We start from the raw sequence: 9,724 nt of genomic DNA, 5'->3' as shown, positions 1-9,724 counted from the left end.
TAACCACACAAGGAGGCTGAGAAGCCCACAGTAGGGAGAGCTGAATTGCCAAGTGGCATTTTAGGAAAACAAAGGCTTGGCAAGATAAAAACATCCACTTTCCTCCCCAGGTACAGGCTTAATGTTATTAATAACTCAGATGTCATATTTACGCCATTATTGGCAGCATGCATACAATTTAAATATTTTAGCTTCCATTATACAACTGGATCTACATTACTGACCTTCAAGGGCCCCATTCATAAGGGATGAGGAAAGGGAACAATCAGCTACTTCATGCAAGGGCTGGCCAGCAGACTGGGTTTCCCAGCATTGTCAGACAAACCACCACACAGGGAATGCTTTGGAGCCGCTTGGAAATAGCAGGGTCAGGACAGAGAATGATAGGGGTGGGGGAGCTTTCAGGGCAGGGAGAGAGCCAAGGCTTTTTTTTCTTTTTGAAAAAGAGATATCCCACCTTTGTTCCAAAGGAGAATGAAATATCCATTAAGACTGGTGACACTGGGAATTTTGTTTCAGCTCAGTTCCTTTTGTCGTGACTCCAGGGCAGAGGCAAGGAATCTGGGGTGACAAGGTTTCAAGCTAAGATGAGAAAGAAAAAGAATTCCTTCCAAGGATTTCTTCTATTGTCTCTTCAAGAATAAATATTTATAGAGAAAGTTCAAGTGAAGTCTTTTACAATGGTCACGGCTTTAAGACTAAGCCTTTGAGAGAGAACATGTAAAACTATGCTTAAATGAAGGGTGATCCAATTAGGCTTCCCAGGGTAAAAAAACCAAGAAACCTCAAGATAATTTCCTATGTAAAATCTAATTGTGTTCTCAAGTGGAATAGGAATACTACTTTGAATTATCCCAGCTCCATAGACTGCAGCAAAAATGTACAGCCAAATTGGATTCTATTTTAAGTAATTAAATTATTTCCCTTCACAGGATCTATAATTTGTCTTCAACAAATGTGATTTGCCTCAGAAAGATAAGACATTGCAATTTTTCCTCCAAAATGGATTTTCTGTGCCAGAAACAATTATGAAAAGTAGACCAAATATTGCCTTAATTATATCCTGGTTATGATCTTTGAGTGCATGCCTGGACTGCCGTGAGTGTGTCACAAAGTGAGACAGGTATGGCTACTATAGTTTAGAAATTATCTTTAAATGGAGACCGGAGCTGAAATGTACTAAGAGCTTGCAGCTTGCACAATGGTAGTGTAAATAGCTATGGGTGATGTTACATAAGACTCCAAAATCTTGTGCAAAACGTGGGCAATGGGGAGCTTGCATCAATGGACCTTTCTTCTGAGCTCTGAAAGCACCAATTTAACTTTTATCTGCTTGGCTGAACCCTTGAGGTGCTAGATGTTGCAATAGATTAAGTGTTGAGATTTGCATAGAAGATATTGCAAGAGGGGTATTTTGGGCATGGTTAATTTTATGAAGAACACATTCACTTTTGGCTTTTGGCTTTTATTTTCAATAGCAGTTCAGTTGCCTTATGACCAGGTGTTCTGGGGGACAACAGTGGGTAATGGTTAAGAGCAAGGGCTGGAAGGATGAATGGAGTCAGCTCCTGGTATGTCCCCTTGAAAGTGCAAGTTATGGCAAGTCTCTGAACCTCAGTCTCCTCGCCTGTCAAAAGGGCGTGACGACATCTAGATTGAGAGGCGTAGATGAGAAGAGCATACAATGCCTGGCTGGCACAGACCTGGAGTACACAAGGGGATGATAGTAGTAAAATCTAAAACATGGGGTTGCATACCTTTTCTTCTTTATGCACATTTATCCTTCGGGAAGATTATCTTTCATAGGAATATGTACTGGCTGGATATTTCTAAACTTCCATGAGTTAAGAGTGGTTAAGACTTCCGATACTGAAGTCACATTACCTGGTTTGAGATATTCATTATGCTTACTTACTATACTTTGACCAAGTCACTTAGGCTTACTGTACTTTGGTTTCCTGCTCTACAAAATGTTAGTAATAATAGAACCAGAACCTATCAGAGTTGTGATAAGGATTAAGTAAAATATTACAACTAAAATACCTAGGACAGGATCTGACATGCCATGCAGGTATCTATTGTTATTTTTGACTTCTGCCAGCCAAAAGGAATGTCAATAGAAATCAGAACATAACACTAAGTAGGTTTATCATGTACTTTTATTAACAACTTAATACAAGGCTGTACATTGTAGGTACTGAAATCAACCCACTCCTGAAAACTGAAAAACCAGCATTTCTATACCACTTCAGGCTTTGGTTAAAAGTGCCATCTTCTACAGCAAAATCACATAGTGTAACCAAACAATTGAAGAGCAGGAAAAGGAAAATGTTCCACTGGAATGGACAGAGTATTTATTTACAAACAGCTGAGGATAATTTCTAGCTTAAGTGATTTCACTATACACTCTGGAATGTTCAGTTCCCTTTTCTACGGTCCTACAATGACATACAGCAACTAAGAACTTGGCCACAGGTCCTGCCTAGACACTCATCGACATGAAACAACAACAAAAAATATTTATATAAATAAGTCAATTAAACCTCACAAAAACTAAAGGCACACAAGAAAAAAAGTCCAACAGTCGATAAAAACTGTACAGTGTTGGTCAGTCTTTTATATCTGAAAAAATGTGTAACTTCAGAAAAAGTTTTTTAATGTATAAAAGTCCAGTGTTAGCTGGAGTGAAAACTCGAAGACTCCGACTCGGTTGAAACAGAAGAATGTCCACCCCTCTTTCCCTTGGAGAGGATCTTCAGGCTGGACCCTCTGCTCACAGAGGTGAGTGCATGCTGGGCAGAGGTTTTAAATTTGGCCCCAAGGAAGGCATAGAGGATGGGATTCAGGCAACAATGGAAAAAGGCTAGGGCCTCGGTGATGGAAATCCACTTGTGCACAGTGCTCTCAAACTCACACCCTTGCTGGATGATTTCCAGGAGGATGAAGGAGTCGATGCTGATCCCAATGTAGTAGGGCAGCCAGCAGGCAAAGAAAGCCAGGATGAGGATAACTGTGGTCTTGAGGGCCTTTCGCTTCTGGTAGCCCTTGGAGTGGGACAGCTTGGAGATGATAATGCAATAGCAAGACAGGATGACGATACCCGGCAGGATAAGGCCAACCACGATGTGCTGAAACTGGAACACCACCAACCACAAGTCGTTGGGATAGAAGCGGTCGCAGATGTCCCTCCCATCCCCCTCCTTGACGTTGGCAAAGATGAAATCGGGAATAGTCAACAGGAGAGCAGGTATCCAGACACCAACATAGACCACCTTTTCAGCCAACAGCTTCCTTGGCCTCTGACTGTTGGTGGCATGGACGATAGCCAGGTACCGGTCCAGACTGATGAAGGCCAGGATGAGGACACTGCTGTAGAGGTTGACTGTGTAGATGACATGGACTGCCTTGCACAGGAAGTTCCCAAAGTACCAGTTTGCCACGGCATCAACTGCCCAGAAGGGAAGTGTGAGGACAAAGAGGAGGTCTGCCACAGACAGGTGCAGTCTGTACTTGTCTGTCATGCTTCTCAGTTTCTTCTGGTAACCCATGACCAGGATGACCAATCCGTTACCCACTATGCCAGTCAAGAAGATGATGGAGTAGACAGTGGGCAGAAAGATACGGTTGAAATGGGCATTTTCCTCCCGGAAGCAGGGTTCCTTTATGGAGTCATAGTCTCCTGAGCCCAAGTCATCCTCTGTGTAATTATCTGAAGAGAATATCTGAAAAAGGCAAGGGAATGGACATTCACTTTCAAGTTCGGCAGGCATACCTGAAGTTCAAAACAATGTTTCTGGTATTTTAAAAAAGCAATTTATAAAAACCAACTCAGCCCGGCCTGCTTCAGGAAATTCTGCTCCCACTAAAGTACTGGGGTAAGAGCACAAGGGAATTATTCTAGACTCCTACAACTCTCTTCCCATCTTCCCCCATAGTCGCTTCATTATACCCCTCATTAGGAGAACCAGTTACAAAATTCTTTAAAACAATAGGGCGATGAGATTCTTTGGGTTCCAAAGTCACATCTTTGCTAACTCTTCTGCCCCGCCCACTAGAGGGAAGGAAAAACCTTGGGAGGAAAAAAACCAAAACAAAACACAAAGAGGCCACTCCTAGGCGGCATGATGGTGGGACTGGGGGTAGAATCTCGTGTTCCGAGGAGCTGGGATTAACTTTCTCTATGAAGATTCGCCAGGAAGGGAAGAGGGGAGGAAGAAGCCCTGCGGGGTCCCAAAGACTCGTATTCTAAGGCATGAAACACTGTTTTCTCCACGACTGTCTAAACACAAACCATTACATACTTCAAGCAACACGTAGTGGGGAAGAATGCGGTCTTAAACGAAGGGCTTTGGTGCTTGGGGGCGGGGGTGGGGTGTCAGAAGCGGGGAACCCTCACTCCCACCGGCGCCGCTCAGGGGCGTGGGTTTCTCTGCCAAACCCATGTTTATCACTTGCCGCCTTTGGGACGTTAACGAGCACAGCATTTTAATGGGAGGGGAAAGTCACGGGGTCTGCACCCGTGGTCCTCGCCCCGAGTTTCATTTCCTCACTCTCCCGGGTCGCTTCCCATCCCGCCACGGATCCAGTTAATGGGGTGGGAGGTCTGCAAGCTGGAAGCCTCCAGGCGGAGGGCGCGCTGGGGACCGGGTGGTCCAGCTCCAGCCCTCCGCGCGGCCCACCACGCCCACCGCCGGCAGGCAGTGGCTCCAACGGTTTGGCCCCGCCGCACGCCAGGCGCAGTCCTGCAGGGTGCTGGGGAGAGATTGGGCGGCTCCGCCGCGGGAGCCTTTGAATCGCGCGCCGCTGGGGGAAACGAAAAGCCTCCCTACCAAGGGGATTTCAAAAGGCTCCAGGAAACCACCGACGGTTACATGGCGCAACCGGGCTCGGTGAGAGCCCAACAGTCTCCCCACTTGCACCTGCGTGTCTGCGCCGCAACTACCGGCAGCCCAGGTGCCCTCCCAGCCCTTCACTCCACCCTTAGCCCCCCGCGCACACCTCGGGGTGCTGCTGCACCGTGACCGCTTATATACTCCTTCAACTTCTTCACGACCCCCAACTCCAGAACCCCGAGGCCCCCTCGCGGCGCTGGCGACGCCCGCGATGTCTCTCGCTCAATCCTCAGTAGCGCGGGCTGCTCCCGGCCACCTCCCTGCTGCGGCCAACGCGCAGACACCTCAGCCAAGCGGCACGGTGGGTACGCCCTCTGCTCCCAGTGCCCGGGCACTGGCACAGCTCCGCGGGCAGCAGAGTTTAGCGAACACGCGCCCAACGCCAAGAGTGGTCCCCAGGCGCCTTTGCCCCTAAAGTTAACCAGGGGCGCAATCTCCCTCTGGGAAGTCAGCCCCGGCGCGCCGCCCTCCACCTCCAAATTCAGATCATGTAATTCGCTCCAAAAGAAACCCCCGCTCCCCCGAGGAAGAGACCCACGGTCTCTGGCAGCGCGCACATCTTCTCTGCACTTGTGCACAGAAGGTTCTGTTTGCAAACATTGAGCAAACCCGGCGCGCGCCGCAGAACTCAAGGTCGAGACACATGCAGCCACCGAAACGGTCGTTCCCATCTTTTCTCCTCTATTTAGAAAAAGATTTCAGTCCAACCCGCCCCCCCACCCCGACCGTAGCCAAGCGCACGAAAACTCCTTTCTATGCCCCTTCTCGGGGGCACGGGCACCTCCAATATTCTGGTCGTTTCTGCCCGCTCGGAGAGGGGTTGCGCTCTAAATTCATGTGTTTGTAATACGTTTAAGAAAAAGCAGGTTGAAACGACTTACATGGAACCCGTCCATGGTAATCGCTTGCTCTCCAGCCGCGGGGGCTACCGGAGTACTCAAGTCCTAGGAGACACTTTGCTACCTGCTACCACAGCCAACAAACTGAAGTTTCCAGTCGAAGCTGGACTTTTATAAAAACACGCTCCGCGGGCGGCGCATGCGCCGCGCGGGTGGGCGGGAGGGCGGGGCGGGGAGAAAGGGGGGTGGGGAGGAGAGGGGCAGATGAGCGGGTGGAGGCCGCGAGGGAGGGGCGAGGGGGTAAGCCCTCAGGCGGTCCCCGCAGGCTAAGACAGGGAAGCCCCTCAGCGGTTCCCTTTAGCTCTAGCTCGCGATCACCTCGTGAGCCTAGAGCTGTGGAGGGCGTCCCGGAGGCGTGCCGCAACTTGGGAAAGCAGGATGCGCCTGGAGGGAGGTTGAAAGCGCGGGCGACCGACGCGTCCCTGTGTGGCGCGTCTATCCTTGCTCACGTGGGTAGCATTCCAGACCGGGAAGCCTACAGATGGAGACACTGAGGCCCAGAGAGGGGAAATGACTTGCCAGAGTAACCCGACCAATAGGCGGCAATGCTGGCATCGGGTCCAACATCTGACTCCATTCCCTGCTCTTTCAGCACATTCAATCCATTCAGGAAATGAAATAAGTAAAGATTCTTTCTTCAGAGCACAACTGTGTATAACTAGGCATGCACATCCACAGTAATAGTACTAGAGTCAGGAAACACTTTCAGAAGAATGTAGGATGACTTGGCATAATTCTGGAGGGAGGCTGTGATAGAGAAGTAGGTATGTATTCCCGGGTAACCAATTCGTGAATAGTACTTAAATATATATATATATATATATATATATATATATGCTTTGTTCTCTTATAACAAAGCATATATATATATACATATTTATGCTTTGTTATTAGAGAAACTTAGCGAATAGTACTTTTGTAACATATCACAAGGTACTTGCACAGAGTCATTCATTCCCACAACACCCTGTGGGTGTTACCATTACAGAGATGCATTTAGTCAACAGGTATTTAGTGAGGGCTGACTGCATGCCACGCACTGTTCCAGGCGCTGGGGATACAGCGGTGAACCTGGCAAAGCCCCCAGGCGGAGGAAACAGGAAGCAGCCCTGCAGAGATGAAATGCCAGGGTTGGCAGGAGATTCCAAGCAGACTCGAACCCACATCTACCGGCCCCGCATCTGCAGTCCGACCCAATACGGAGGACAAGCGTTGGCAGCGGTAAGAAATTAGGTTGGATAGCAGGGCGGGGTGGAGTTGGGGTGGAGTCTGGACGCTTAACCCCAGACGGCTGGGGTTTGCGGTGGGCGCCCAGACAGTGCTTTCCAGTCTCGCTCCACTTCCCACCCGCGCAGAGCCTGGGTGGGGCCGGGGACCCAGTGAAGGACGGGACCAAGAAATAGTGCGACCGACCGCAGGCGGGGGTGACCGCAGGAGTGACAGCAGGGACCGAGGTGTGAGCGTCAGCCGCCGGGAGAGGTGGCTGCACTGCGACGCGGACCCCAGACGCCTCCCACTCTGGGACCCTCGAGAGAAGAGGGCTTGCCCAGACTGGACCTTAAGCACCACCCCCTTTTTCTTCCAGACGAAACCTTTCAATCTGGAGGTGTTCCAGAGACAGTGTGTAGGCTGGGAACCGTATCTCTTCAGAGCATAAGTTTTTCCTCTTTTGTCTAGACCCATTCCCTGATATTTGTCGGTGAAGGTCCTCATCTACTGAAAGCTGATATTGGAGTTAGGTGGTGGGACTCAAAGAAACTGTCAATTTAGGACACAATAATGACAGGATAAAATCGGACATAATATTATGTTATGTAGATTTTTTAAGTCTTAAAAGCACTTTAAATTTTAATAAATCATTAATAAAATGTCAGGATCTTCACATTTCCATAAACCAGGTAGGACAGGCATCCTATCGGCTGAAGGGCTGGAATTTCAGACAGGTTCCATGGCTTGCTTTTCTTGAAGCTTAGTAGTGGCAGAATCGGTATGTTTTGACCCAGAATGTCAGCAGCATTGTACCTCAAAACTCTTATCTTCACAATGACTAAAACCTGAAAAGTGGAATCTCCCAAACCCACCCAAAAAGGGGAGAGAAGGTAAATCCAGAGTAAAATGATTTGCACAATAAATATTTGTTGATTGTTTTCAGACAAAAGAAAGCTCCTTTCCTTTATCTGAGCACTCCTTTAGATCCTTTTAGGTATATTGCGAGAAGGAAGAAGATAGTTAAGAGAACAATGAAATGCTATTTCGTGACTATCAAATTAGGCAAAAAATTTTCTTTCGAAAGATAATATTGGGTCTCAGGATTTGATAAGACCAACTGTCTCTCGCCTGTGGCTGGTGGGAATGTGGGTTGGGACATCCTTTGTGGAAAACACTTTATATTCAGCAGGAACCTTAGAACAGTCATTCCATAAGTTTCTATAGAAACATCCTAAAGAAATAGGATTTTGCAACAAAAGTATTCACGTTCACAGAGGCATTATTTATAATAGTGAAGTATCTGAACAGCCCTAATTAGGTGTCCACTGTTAGTGTAATAGTTGAGAAAATGTTGGTACACCCATACGTGGAATTCCATATCCCCATTGCAAATGATGTTTGCAAAGAATTTTTAATGACAGAGGAAAATGCTTATGAAACATTAGGTACAAAAACCAGGATTCCAAACTGTGTATATAGTGTGATCTCAGTTATGTTAAAATTAGGAGAAGTTTGGAAGGAAAGCCAAAGTGTTTATAGGAGTTTTCATTGGGTACAGAATTATATTTGATTTTTTACTTTCTTCCTTGCATTTTATTGTGCTTGCCAAATTTTCTATAGTAGACATGAAACATTTTCATGTTCAGGAAAAAGTCAATATGATAAAAATGAAACAATCCCTTCTCATACCTTTCCACTTCCTAAAGTATTCGCTAGACATGATAACTTTTTCTATGATAGTCCTCCTTTCCTCTTTCTAAGGAATGGTCTCGGGTCGTTTTCCTCTGGGCTAATCCTACCTGAACTGATTTTTTAAATGCTCTGATGTTCTTAAAAACAAAGCAGAACAAAAAACTCAAACATTGATTGAAGGCTTGAAATATGCAGCCCACCTCATATAATCCCCTCAACGACTCTGGAAGGCATGTACCACCTCTACTCCACGGGTAAGCAGACTGAAGTCCAGAGAGGGTGAGGAACTTGGCTGTGATCACACAGTGAGTATCTGCACCCAGTCCGTCTGGCTCCAAAGCCCAGGCTCTCTCGACTACATCACAACGTCTGCTTTCTCTGATGCTGAGATTCACTGTCTGAAACTCCTTCCTCTGAAAGGTCATTTGGCATTTACTTACATGCTGATTTGAGTGGCATCTCTTGTGACAATATTCAATTTTAAAATGAGTGTATAGCTTTTCTCCTCTCCCCCAAATAGTCTAGGTTTCTTAAAGTGAATGCTCAGATATCCTCTATGCAGCTAGCCCACTGATGAACAAATGATGGACTCCTTAATCGTTTACTGAAGCTTTGTTTAATGAATTAATGACTTCCCTGTGTGGCTCTGGCAACAGAGCTAGGCCTAGGGGCTGTCAGGGCTTGGCAGGGTCCCCAAGTTCTCAGGCTGGCTTTAGCCCAGGGAATAACTAGTCTTGGCCGTGGTTTGGAGGGGATGCTTACAAATCCAGTGACACAGTGGCAAGCATTCTGCCACCTCCTGTTGCTCGCTCTGCAGCTGGTTGGTTTGTGTGTGAGCTTGTGTGCATGTGTGTGTATCTGTCTGTGTATGACAGAAAGCTGTACTCTGTCCCCAGATAGGCTCAAAGCCAGTTGGGGAGAAAGCTTAGGGACAGACCTCCTCCCGATGGTGGATGGCAGGAGGCAGCTGCATCAAAGGCCTTCTGAAAGCACCAGGTCCCCCTGTCCCCTCCCTGGGTCCTCCCCTGTCTC

General features: G+C 47.3%; 1 protein-coding gene across 1 annotated transcript; it reads right to left on the bottom strand.

Annotated features, from left to right (window-relative positions):
- Positions 1-2,141: 2,141 nt before the first annotated feature.
- CXCR4 (C-X-C motif chemokine receptor 4) lies at positions 2,142-5,868 on the bottom strand. Its single transcript, XM_081242760.1, has 2 exons — positions 5,774-5,868; positions 2,142-3,722 (listed from the first exon to the last, which is right to left on the bottom strand). The coding sequence occupies exons 1-2, from the start codon at positions 5,786-5,788 to the stop codon at positions 2,676-2,678; spliced, it is 1,062 nt and encodes a 353-aa protein (XP_081098886.1). The 5' UTR covers positions 5,789-5,868; the 3' UTR covers positions 2,142-2,675.
- Between the last annotated feature and the right edge of the window lie 3,856 nt (positions 5,869-9,724).

Source organism: Mesoplodon bidens, assembly GCF_964165515.1.
Source record: "Mesoplodon bidens genome assembly, chromosome: 8".
Lineage (NCBI taxonomy): Eukaryota > Metazoa > Chordata > Mammalia > Artiodactyla > Ziphiidae > Mesoplodon > Mesoplodon bidens.
Note: the sequence above shows the minus strand (reverse complement) of the source record. Positions and strands in the feature narration are given on the sequence as shown.